Genomic DNA, 13262 nt, shown 5'->3' with positions numbered 1-13262 from the left:
TGCACCATGGCTGGTTGCCTAGGAATAGCACACAACATCATTCATTTAGTAAGCTTACAGATTGAAGAGGAATATGATAAAGTTAATAAATGAGGAGAAATAAAATCAAATCTCATGACAGCAGGCATTACTGAAACCAAAAGGAATCATAAGAAATAAACTGGGACTAATTCTTACTGTATGTGACACATTAATCTGGCTTCAACTTAAAATGAAAGTAAAAGAAAGACAACTATTATTTATGATCAAACAACAATATTGATTTGAAATATCTACTTTGTCCAGACAGTAGGATTTTAGTTGTTAACATCAACTAGACATTTGCCTTTGTGCATTAACTCTTTACATATGTTACACTTTCTGGTTGTGTCTGTGTACATGTATAAGTACAACTGTCTGTCCAAATAAATTAATAGGCTATCAATTACATATCAGATTATTGACATTTCCTTTTGAATTTGAGTTTCACTAATATCACACTAATAAACACACTGAGTGGCTACAAATGTGACCTATAAGAAAAGACTTTTATTCATGAAAACAGCATTAAAGTCACTGCATACCAACTCCAGAACTGTAGCACAATGATTCAATTTACATGAAACAATGATGGAAATATACATTGCACTCTTAGTAAGGAGAACAGAGCTTACTGTGATTTTCAAATATTTCATGAGCAATATCCACCATACAACATGGCTTTCTTAGGCTATTAATCAGCAGTATCTGACTTGATTTAGTAATTGTGAATTTTGTGAATTGGCAACGAAGAGAAATATATTGCACATGAACTTCAAAGGTCTAACTCCTCCCTACTCCTAACTTAAAAGTAATAGTGTGTTTATTCAGTATGTATTCACATTATCTCTCTATAAAGTCTTTTTCATTGGCTTTTAAAGACATACATGTAATTTTCTCATTCTTATTGTATTATAGGAATCACCAGAATTTCTATTTCCCATTATGTGCTATCTACCAAAGGAAACTAAAGCAGAAAATTGAAAAATTCTGTTTTGGTTCTGGGTTCTACAGATAAGGGAGGAAGTCTCATGATTATCATACATTAAGGAATTGGCGTGTTTTAATCTCAATAGCGATTTTTTTGGCCCAAAGTATTCAAGGGTTTCAGAGTCTTCCTTTACAGTACCTCTATAGACATGGGAAAAACAAGTTAAAATATTTTTAAAACAAAAATCATATTAGTTCACAGACAATAGAAGGCAATTTTTCTTCCTTAATTTTTGCTCCTAAAATCATATCCTATAAACCAATGGAATAGAAATAGAAATGAAATAAATAAAATTTTATGTTTAAGGCAGTTTTTAAAATTAAGGTAACCTATAAACATTCATTTTTGGCTTATCATCTGCTTTTAATAAAAGAAAACAAATCTTCACAAAGTCTGAAGGGGCAAAAAAAAATCAGATGAACATGATGTATATCACTTGTCATTCCCAGTGAGTAACACCACAAACAGAATATTCTGGTTCATCCCAGCTGACTGTAGTGGATAACATAATGAGGACTGGAAATGATGTCAACCTTTGATTTGAGGCTATTTGTCTACAAAACAAAATGGCTGATACACAAGGTCCTGTGCTCAATACTCACAAAGAACTAAAACCCAATTCCATGATGTGTCACATGTGGACACATGAGGCATCTAGTCCAAAAGTGCTGCTATAGTAGTCATACTTTTGGCATAGCTATGTATAGAAATAAGGCTACACCAATCTTAACATTTTCTGTCTATGCTCCTTTCTATCTTGTCTTCCTTTACATGCACATGCTCTAAACACAGCCTATTGGTCAAGGCAAGCTGCTCTTATTCTTTTCTGCCCTGCTATTGGTCATAATGCAATGGGTTCATTTTCTTCCACTATCGTAACTGTATTAAGTGATAGATGGATCATTTTGTCTACTTTTAATGGAATTAAATTAAAAATCACAATTTGCCCACGATTATAGCCCAACTAGGCTATAATCAGTAAAGTTTATTTCGTTAAAAAACTAGAGGTCTGAAGATTTTCTAAGGTTTGAGATTATTTTTAAGGCTAAATATTAATACTTTCTTATCTGAAGTTATGTCAGATTCCAAGTGATTAGTAAGAATGGGCAAGTGCTGATCTTGGCACTGCCTCACCCTTCTCCAAAGGGTTAGTGGGAAGGAACACAGATTGCAGATATGTCTGTGAAGGAGGCATCTTTTAACAGAGATTTAACAATTAACTGGTACAAACATTATCTTTGAGCTATATGTCTTACCCTCAACTTTGAGTGATAATGCTCAGTTTGGCTACTGCTTTGTTTCCTCTGAAAAATAATAGAAAGACAAATATATTTAATAAACTGTGGCTCCAGAAATACCATTGTAGCAAACACTTTTATTAATGCTTTCACAAAAATGGCATTTAATAAATTCTCTCTAAGATCTTGATGTAATTAAAAGCAAATAAAATTCATTAAAATAGTTCCTTTGTGTGTTACATTAGATTTTATAGTGTTTTTATTTTTGTTTTATAAACGAATGTAAAATAGTCATAAATCAAATCAGGGTTAAAAACAATACAATGTGTTTTCTTTATTTCAAAATAGCAATTATAAATACATTCTTAATATTTTTCCTCCCCAAGTCTTTGGATGTGACATCAATAACAATACCAAAATGAAAACAAAACAAAACAAAATAAAAAACTTCACTGTGCTCATTTCACACAATATCAATGTAAAAGCCATGCAAAATTATTATAGATTAATTTTATCACCATACATTTCTAAATGTATTCTGTTATCTCTGAAATATCTGTTGACATTATTCATGGGACCAGGCCCTGTATAATTTACGCATCCTTATGGCTTAAAAAAATTAAATGTTAAAAAGAACAAAAGAAGGATGATCTTAAATGATGTTCTAATATATTTATTTGGTTTATTACTCAGAATGAAAAAGTAAATATAGAATATAAATTGCCTTATAGACTTGAATCACTACTTTAATAGCTGCTTTCTCAGAAAATTACACAAAGATTTACTCTTGAAGAATTGAATCATATTTATTGATTTCATAAAAAAATAATTTAAAACTTGATTTATATTACACAAACACAATATATTATCTCAACCCCTTCACTGGTTTCATGAGATCTACTTTTCTTTGTAGCTGTTCTAACACAGTCCATACACGACTATAGTGCCAACACACCCAGGATGTGACTCACCCATTAGAAACTAGCACTTCTTGGATTGTTTTATATTTGAATAAAAGTTCTACTAAAAATTCTGTACTGGTGCACATTATTATACCTTAAGGGGTTAAACTAACATCAAGGTTATAGTCGAATTCAACAAAATATACATACGGTATTTTAACTGCTCTTGCACTCAACTCAGAACTAATGCCTAGCTACGTTATCATAAAATATACAAGTAGAACTAATGAGAGACAGGTGAAAAATAGTATACACTGTATAATGTAGGCACAATGACTTTAGTTAAGGAAACTATATTAGCCTTAACCAAGGAGTTGTTATGTTCATTTACAACTAGAACCTTCAAATAACCATGTACAATTAAATTACTTTATCCTTATTTTGTTTTTAACATTTATACCTTTCAGCAGAAGAATATGAGATAGCCAATATACTACAGCAAGCTGTGAGATGGAGGCAGGTACTCTTGCCATTGATAATTCTGCAGAAATCTGGAAACATCTTAAAACATCACCACACTGAATAAAAAGGCATCATCCCAATGACTCATTATTCCCAGATCATGGATGGACAGTTCTACTTCTTCCCACAAGTGTCTATTTAAGATTTCTCCATCCATACATTATTGACAGGGTGAACGAAATCACTTTCTTTGCAGCCATTGCATTGTTATCCTGTCAGTACGCATTAGGAGCCCTTTATTCCATGGATGCATGCACGCATGGTAATGGCCTATTAAAAGTCCTTATGAAATTGTAGATGAATACAAGCTGTTGAGCACACATCTTGTCTTTCCTTTCAAGATCATAAAGCAATTATTTGTTTAGATGTTTTTATATTCATATAAAATTTTCACAGACATTGTCATGAAAATTAAAATTACACATTAAAACTTTAAGAGCACCAGCACATACATATGGAGATATTTTTGCTATTTAAAAAATTCTCCAAATTATCTATATGTATGAATATATATCCATACACACACACACACATACACACACACACACACACACACACACACACACACACACACATACACCTCCACGAATGCCAAGTTTTACTTATAATCTTGGAACAGACACATAAAGCCCTGAAAATAGTCCTTACTAAAGGAATCATTTGTTAACTTTTCATCATAATGTCATCTCAGAAACTGAACCAAAATATATTCCACTTGAAATTCATGAAGAATGCCTATGTTTTGCCTTCTTGGTTAACTACTGACTGATATTGTAATTAATGAATAAATACATATGAATGTTCATATATGTACATATACACATACGTACATATATGTATATGTATGTATGTATACATATATATATATACACACATACATATACACATCAGCTTACCAAGAAGGTAATATATTTCTGAATATCACTTTGCAATCGGGAGCTCTTAAAATTCTTCAAATATTAACCTGTTATCAAATACTTAATTCCTTTGACCAGTTTTTACTTACAATTTAACAGCATGAGCAAACACAGGGACATATCACTGTAGTTGCAGACTGTGAGCTCATCTGCGTCCAATGCAAATGTTACAGTGTGGCTTTGATAGCCGAGACTACCATGATGTTTGTAGTTCTACTAGATTATCTGATAGTAGTCAGAATGATGAAAGACCAGGATACAGATGCATACAAGATACTATTAAGCTTAGTCATTAGTTGTTTTAAATACTCATAGTGAAAACTACTTGAATTAATCTCATAGAATCCTGAAAAGCAAGACAACTGATGGCAAATGACCAGTGCTCTAGACACAATACTATGAAACTAAGGAGCCTATTTTAAAATGCACACTTGTTAACAAATCTGAATATAATATGTTAAATTCACAAGAATAGCACAAAACTGATTTTTATTTTTATATTCTTTGTATTTTTGTTTCTTTTTTGATTTTTTTTAAACTTTTTTTTCTAATTTTAAATTATACCTGATCACAAAGTCCAAAATATTTCTGTACACCATTTGCTTTCATTTCAGTTAAGTATTTTTTTCTATCTAAATTTTACACTTACTGATAAATTTGCTGTGATCAGGAAAATAAGTCAAGCATAGTAAATACATTTTTAAGGAGTACATATTTTCCTATTTAGTATACAAAGTACTTCATAAATATGAATTATGTTACAAAAATAGCTTTGACTGCGCTCACACGGTAAGCACTTTGCTAATTTTGGACAACCTTTAAGGATTGTGGGGTTTTCACATAACTGAGAACAAACTCTAGGGTTAGATTAATTTGAGCCATTTTTTAATTTTGATAAACATCACGCATTTCTTCAGATCACCACAAATGCTATGTTACTCACGTGGATTTTTTTTTCTCTTTTAGGATTTTATGTATAGACAGGTAATGCTTAAAGTGTTCAAATTTATTTTATACTTAATGCATGGTATATTTTAAACAAGTATCTGCACAATTTAACGTTATAAATCCAGCGGTTTCAAGATGCAGGCCATAAAGGTTACCGATTTACAAATACTATCGAATGTTCTCTCTTTGCATGCTTTTTTTTTTTTTTTACACTTTTCAGATAATCTTTACACAGAGTTGTTACAATGCCACAAATCAAAAGGATTATTCCAGTTCCACCAACTTAATCTACGTGCAAGATGAAGGACCCAGTTGAAGTACAAACACTGGTACCAGTTTTCTTGAGCTTGCTTCACAAAGCACAAAGAGACGAAGGTTTTGTATTGGGGTACAAAACGAATTTGCCTCTTGAGGTTAAATTCAGTGTATTATGTGTATAAAGCATCCCTTTGGCAATAGAATTTGCAGTATCCCCACAGGACTCCACAGTATAGGTTTTCTGTAGTAAAATCTATTAAGGAAATTCTCTTCTACTTGATACATCTTTGCAGCTACAGTTAATGAGACAACCTTGGAAACACCTGCCTCTATGCCTATTGATAATATAGTATTTGGGAGTTAGAAGTCAACAAAAGGCACTTTCATCATTAAATAAATGTCCTCTGTATGAAGTTAGAATGCATGACCTATATCTTGTTCAACGCCGTTTGCTCCTCGAGGACCTGTAGGTAGTCAGGGGAACTCTGAAGTTTTGCCTTCAGTTCGAAATACTCACTCTTCCTCTGCTCCACAACAATTTTACTGTGGTTTCCGCCTATCAGGGACTTCTTGGTTTTTTTATCTTGTTGTTTTTCTGGATAGCGGATCTCGAAGCCACTGACACCTATGCTATTATACTCCTTCTTGCTTTCAAGAAAATTCTGAATAAACACGTTGGAATCCCTGCTCGGGAATAATTCATCCAGTTCATCAATTGTGCTCAGTCTCTTCCTGGTATCCACGTGTAATAAATCCTTCTCCTTGTCAGCAGCATTTCTCATCATGACTTTCTGTCCTGGAGGATCTGAAAACATGAACCCAGTTTCAGACTCTTTCAGCCCACAGGTGTGGCTCTTGCTCATCTGTTCTATGGTTTGTGGGATGAAGGCTTCTGTGCTCAGTCCATCTTTTTTATTGGTTTTGTGGTCGTGCTTCCTTAGCTGCAGTTGCATGGAGCCACATTCAGAATTCCCCAGACCTTCGTGCTTCACTGTGGGTTTCTTGTTGCGTCGTAGCACAAAAACAAGAAGGCAAAAAGCGACAAACACAGTTAAAATGAGAACCACTAGTATACTCAAGATTAAAATAGACAGAGGCACTGGCCCCCCAGGAGGACTTCGAATGGGACCCAATGGGGTGGTGAATGTAATAGCAGGTGCAGGGCTTGTGAATGGTGCAGATGGCTTATTTAGAAGTTTAGGACATAAGATTTCATTTTTGAGGGACTTCAGTTCGATGCTGGCAAACTGAACAGGTGTCTCACATTTCAGTTCCTTCACAACAATCCCGTCATTTAACTTTTCCAGCCACAGCTTTAATGCCACCAAGTCACAAGTACAGTCCCATGGGTTGCCCTCCAAGTCAATCTGTGTAAGAGACTGCAGCTGATCAAGAACTCCACTGACAGGCAGGTACATGAATTTGTTGTTTCTCAGGTTTAGTCTAGCAAGAGGTGCTCCAGAAAAAATGTAAACAGGCAAGCTCTTCAAGAGATTATTGTTTAAATACAGTAACTGCAAATTGGGCATGGAGTCAAAGGTGCCTGCTAAGATTTCCTTAATCAAATTGTATTCCAAATACAGATACTGCAGGTTATGAAGGCCTGAAAATATCTCAGGATACAGCCTTTCGATTTGATTGCCATTGAGATACAGCCTGCGTAAATTAGTAAGATTGTGGAATACATCTCCTTTGATCACCGTAATCTGATTGCTGCCTAAATGGAGCAAATCCAGCCCTTCAAACTCTGAGAAGTCTGAAATGTCCACATCTTTGATGCTATTGCCATTGACATGCAACTTCTTGGCATTTAAAGGTTTTGGTGTCAGCTCAGACATGGACTGTATATTTTTCTCTTGGCAGTTCACACTCAGCCCCAAATCTGAAGGATGTGTTTTGCAAAAGCAAGGTGCTGGGCATGGTGTAAGAGGAGGCACTCTTGTTTGATAGGACACAATCTGACTGAGATTGCGATTAGAGAGGGCTTTGCCTGCCACGATTCCAGAGATCTTGGAAGGATTGGTTGTTTTCGGTGGTTTGGTCACAAGTCTGTGCAAGGATGTTTGAGTAGTGTGACCATTGGGAGTGGTGTAGCCATTTTCCAGCTGAGATGGAGGCAAAATGCGCACATCAAAATCACTGCCTGTGCCCATAGGACATAATTCTTGTTTGTTGGTTTCTTTTAAAAGCCTTCCATATAAGTCACTGGGAGTTTCACAGATAGCTTCTCCTATGTAAATGTTATATGGCATATTCTCCAGCCAAGCCTTTAGAGGCAACAAATCACAGCTGCAGTTCCAAGGGTTATCTTCCAGTTGCAATTCAACAACCCTGCCAATGTGTTCCAGAACTCCAATATAAGGGAGCTTCTGGATTCTGTTCCCTCGTATATCCAGGTGGGTCAAAGATGCGAATCGGAAAATATTATCAGGAAGGAACGAAATCAGATTGTCATTAAGAATGAGAACTTTCAGTTTGTGGAGCTTATTGAAGGCTCCTCGTTCAATATACTTGATTAAATTGTAGTCAGCCTGGAGATACTCCAAGTTCTCTATGCCAAGGAAAGTGTCAGCTCGGAGAATCTTTAATTCATTGTTGTTCAAGTGTAACTGCTTTAATGCACTGAGCCCGAGAAAGGCTCCTCCCTCAATGTTCTGCAGTTTATTATTTCCCAGATGCAGGGATACTGCGTGTGAAAAATTCAAGAATGTATTTGGATAAAGGATATTTAAAAAATTGTTCTGGAAATTGAGGTGATAGAAATTAGACCATGGGGGTTTCAGTTGATTGGGTCTGTAGACTGAAACCTTCTCACAGTTCACATAGAGAACATTCTCAACTGATACGCAGGAACACACATTGCAAATTTCCACCGATATATCAGAATCTGCAGTTGTCGATGAAAGCAGGGCTGACAAAATCAGAAAGAGCCAAAGAAACATCTTCTTGCAATCAGCAAACAACTTTATGCTTCTGAATAAAGAGAAATAATCTAAAAAATAAAAAGAAAACATTTTTTCAATGGTCATTACTTAAAAAAAATTGTGTTTTAAATCATACCATGGTGAGCAGGTGGCTATAATTGCTAGCATTGTATTGTGTGTGTGTGTTTCTGTTTGTGTGCGCACGCACACACACACACACACACACACACACACACACACACACACACACACACACATACACAGATGCATGCATGCGGGTCCGGGGGCTTGAAATCACAGTCTGGGTGCTGGCCCTGACCTTTTTTTATTATTAAAGGCCAGCCTTCTACCACTTGAGCCACAGCTCCACATCTGGCTTTTTGCTGGTTAATTGGAGAAGAGAGTCTCACAGACTTTCTGCCCTGAGTTGGCTTTGAAATGTCATCCTCATATTTCAGCCTCCTGAATAGCTAATACAGGCATGAGCCACAGGAACCCAGCTACTAGCATTGTATTTTTAAAGCACACAAAACTCCAAGGATTTGCACTCAGTTAAACAATAATAACTACCAAAATGATACACCTTCTGTTCCCATACATGTGCAGCAGTTTATACAAAATTTAGATATGCATAATACATAACCAACAATAGAAGAAAGGTTGTTTGTTATACATACACCATAGTAATCTGAATTCACATTTAACTTGGCACTACCAAATTGCCCTTGAACACAAACCTTAAGCTTTCTATTTGCAACTGAAATGAAGGCACCCACAATATCAAGTGTGACATGTCCTTTGAACCAGAAAGCCATGGCAATTAGTGGATATCTATTCTCTAGGTTGCAGCTAGATTATCATGCTGGGTGGAGACCTTATTAGGACTCTGGTTTCCACGGGGCATGGCAATGGAGGTCTCACTGCTAGAGAAGAGCCAGTTTAAAGAGCAATGTGCAAGGTGCCCTGCGAAAAGATTTGCCTTAGCCTTGGCCTCTAGTTAAGTACATTGCCGTGAATCAGTTCACCTGTGCATCGCTACCTTTAAAAACAAAGATAACATAGCCGATGGGGTTACAGAATACCAAATGAGTAGGGGGTGGCCACATTTCCTTTGCAAGCAAATACATAGCATCTAGTATCCTGTCAGCTCTCACATAGTGGATGAAGAAAATCTTTTTGGATTTGAGATTTGAGGTTCTGAAGATAGCAGAAGGACCTGTTTGTCCCTGCACTGCTTAGCTAATTTCCAAGCAGCTTTTCTCAACACAACTGGCTCTTCTCTCTGCATAGCCTTTTGTGCTCCTTAATTTGCCACTTTGAACCCAGGTCTCATGGACACTTGGCTGAAATGCTCATCTCTTTCCCTTTGACCACAGACTGGCACTGCCGAGGGAGAGACGTTCACACACTACAATCTTTGACAAGCTTCATCTGAAGAAGCAGATATATTCAGAGCAAGACATTTTCATCTTAAAATCACCATTTATCAAACATCGTCCTAAAATGACCATCTCATGTCCCTTTCTGTAAACAAATGAAGAGTTACTTCTTGGAAGAGTTTAATGTTAAGCAAATTAACCCATTAGAGTGCAGTTACACAAATACACTCCCCCCCCACCTCTCTCTCACACACACACATTTCTTGGTGCTTCATAGAAACATCAAAAGGAAACAAGCCATGCATTTTACTGATGCAATTTTAGTCATGTAAATATTTTCTCCCCATAGTGAATAGGAAGGAAACTGGTTAACACCAAATATTAATTAAATAAACAACATACCTAGGAACAATGAGGAAGTAATGCAAAAAAAAGAGGTGCCACATCAATATGTCTTTATTTTGCTCAGGAGGAATCAGCTATTGATAAAGTCCAACGTGCCTCAAGGTGGACAATCCATTAGCCACGACCTAGAAAGATTAGCATTTTAAGTACTTTGATTTAGAATACAGTCAGCATTGCTGGCATTCTATTTGGCTGTCATGTAGAGTATATTCCTCCTGTTCATGATTGGTATTGCAAAAAGAAGTCATAATTCTTAAGTATGACATCATCCAAGCCAACTTTAATTGTAAAATCCGAATTTCACTTGGTCTTTTTTTTTTGTATGTGCCTCGTGTTGATGTGGGTTTTAACAGCTATTTTAGTTCAGTTGAGTCATTTCTTTTTCCTAACCACCCCCACCCCCACCCCAAAACAAAGAAACCCCAAAGCAATCCAACAAGCACACAAAGTGAAAGGAAATAAATTCAAATAACCTGAATTTAGCACAAAAACAAGAATCGAAGCCCCAACGAGTCTGAAAACAACGCAGAATGCACTGTCCTCCTAGGAATGTCTACTTTAACTATTTTTTGGGGGAGGGAGGGGGTGCGAAAGGACAAGCTGGGAAGTTCCCAAATGGAGCTCTTGTGAAACAGAGGAAGCCAAAAGCAGCTGGAGGAACGAACGAGGAAGAGGAAGAGCCCTCAAGCCCAGGGAGTAAGGGAGAGGTAGAGAATGGACGAGAAGACGAAGAAGAAAAAAAAAAAAACCTTTAGAAAAAGCAACTACAAAGAGAGCACACGGACGCTGTCACCGCAAGAAACCTCCTATTCACGTGGCACAACTAAAAACAACAAAAAATAAAAATCACGAGAAAAACCAAACCAGAAAACGAGTTAAAAAAAAAATCCATACAAAGTACAAGTTGGGTACCAACAGCTATCTCTCAGGCTACAGAGAGCGCATCCACTTCCTTAGCTGCCTTTTTCCTCTCTGTGCTCAGCAAAGACCCCTAGCTCGCAGGGCCCGCCCGCCAGCCCTACACAAATCTCATCCTACCAGAAATCCAGGGGCGCTCCTGGCGCTCCGTGGCCAGGCGCGGGGGGCGAGCCGGCAGAGTGGAAGCCGTGGACAGTAGGGTGCTCAGGTCGAGGGAGCTCCCCGGGAGCTGATTGGAAATGTTAACCATAAATAAATAAACAAATCAGCCCGCTGTGGCCCTCAGGAAAGCCAGGATGGAGGGGGTGCGCGGGGTCCGCTGAGAGACCCAACCGCGGCCGCCCCCTGTGTGCGCCACCTCGGGTCGGCAGCGCCGCGGTTGGAGGGGCCGCTGGCGCGGGCGCGTACCGCAATGTTTTGCCGCATCCCAGTGCCCGGAGCCGGCGCGCGGCCCCCTCCCGGTTCCCTGGCCCGAGTGGCAGCGTCGCGGGGCTGGGTGGCAGAGGTGGCTCGTGTGCGCGATCTCCCGGGGGCCCTTCAGCCCCGCTGCGCACACATTTCCCTGCGCGCTCCCGTCCCGCTGGGGGTAGCTGTTGGATTTTCCTTTCCTCCAGCCCCGGGGCCGAGCTAGCTCAGGCCGCAATGGCTCTGGGGAGGAGGGGGGTGTCCATGACCCGTACAGTGACCCCCCAAGGCTCCGAGGCCTGGAGGGACGGCCCAGGTTACTTTTGCTCGGCCCCCCTCGGCCCCCAGGCTAGTTTCCCATTCCTGCTCGGCGCCATCAGCCCTGGGCTGGAGCTCGAAGCACCTTGGCAAAGTCGCGCTGCTTGCCTCGGGCCGGCTTTGCAGGGCTTGGAGAGTTACTCCATGGCTCGGCTCCTCCTTGCCTCTGCTCTGTCTTTGCAGGGTGCCTGCAATCTCCGAGCAGCCCGCTGGCCACTGCCTGGAGCCCCACATCGCCCTCCCAGCACAGTGCCGGCCAGTAGGGCGCAGAAAACAAAACCCAGCCCAGCCAAGCGGCCTCAGCCGCCCAAGCGATCGACCCCCCGCGATACTCGCCCTCCCGCCCCGGCTGCCTGGGCGACGCGGAGGCTGAGGACACTTCGATTGTTTCGGTCCTCGGAGACCCGCGACCCTGCCGGTGAGCCGGCTAACCTAGGGGTGGCTCTGTCGGATGGCGGGGGGCGTTGAACCCACACGTCCACTTCGCCGACTTGACTTGGCCACACATCAACACCAAATGAAACTCAAGAAAATAATAATAATAATAACAACAACAACAACAAGCTACCTGTCTCCCTCGGGGCACGCGCACACACAGTCCGTGCCGAGCCCGGGCCAGCGAGGATGAGGCAGGGCGCCTGGCGGGGCAGCTCGCGCAGCCCCCACTGGAAATTCACCCACCTCGAGACCCTCGCGCCGGGTGCAGCGCCCGCCGTGGGCACCGCTCGCGCTACAGTCTCCGTGATCGTCTTTACCAGAGCCGGGCTCCAGCTTCTCCGCGCCCCGCTCGCCGCTCCGAAACCGCCGAACAGTGCGAGCAGGCAAGCAGGCGGACCGCGGCGCGCGCGCGCGCACCCGGCCAGACACCGAGCGCGCTCCCGGGGCCTCGCACACGGGCTGCACCTTTACATACACGCGCCGAATCTCCGCCCCCGCCCCCGCCCCACACACTCACCCGTCCCTCCACACACCAAACCACATCGACTCCACCGCTCCTGAACCTCCTAGTCCCGCACCGGGACACCCCCCCCCCAGCATGATTCCCTTTCTCCCCACGCACCGAGAAAGCGCGCTGCCCTCCTGCCATCCGCCCCCTCTTTTGCTTAAAACACCCCCTGG

At 40.4% G+C, this 13262-nt stretch overlaps 1 protein-coding gene across 4 annotated transcripts; it reads right to left on the bottom strand.

Moving 5' to 3' along the window:
- Positions 1 to 519: 519 nt before the first annotated feature.
- Positions 520 to 12947, bottom strand: Slitrk4 (SLIT and NTRK like family member 4). Of its 4 annotated transcripts, none has more exons than XM_070039622.1 (3): positions 12825 to 12947; positions 10500 to 10627; positions 520 to 8786 (listed from the first exon to the last, which is right to left on the bottom strand). In XM_070039622.1, exon 3 carries the CDS (start codon positions 8734 to 8736, stop codon positions 6223 to 6225), a length of 2514 nt encoding a protein of 837 aa, XP_069895723.1. In that variant the 5' UTR covers positions 8737 to 8786; positions 10500 to 10627; positions 12825 to 12947; the 3' UTR covers positions 520 to 6222. The 4 variants fall into 4 exon arrangements, with proteins under 4 accessions (XP_069895723.1, XP_069895724.1, XP_069895725.1 ...); XM_070039623.1 differs by lacking the exon at positions 12825 to 12947 and adding an exon at positions 12712 to 12756; XM_070039624.1 differs by lacking the exon at positions 12825 to 12947 and adding an exon at positions 11541 to 11611.
- Positions 12948 to 13262: the final 315 nt, after the last annotated feature.

Source organism: Dipodomys merriami, unplaced genomic scaffold (genome assembly GCF_024711535.1).
Source record: "Dipodomys merriami isolate MVZ:Mamm:240054 unplaced genomic scaffold, mDipMer1.0.p SCAF_3, whole genome shotgun sequence".
Lineage (NCBI taxonomy): Eukaryota > Metazoa > Chordata > Mammalia > Rodentia > Heteromyidae > Dipodomys > Dipodomys merriami.
The sequence above is the reverse complement of the archived record's forward strand: the minus strand, read 5'-3'. Positions and strand labels throughout refer to the sequence as shown.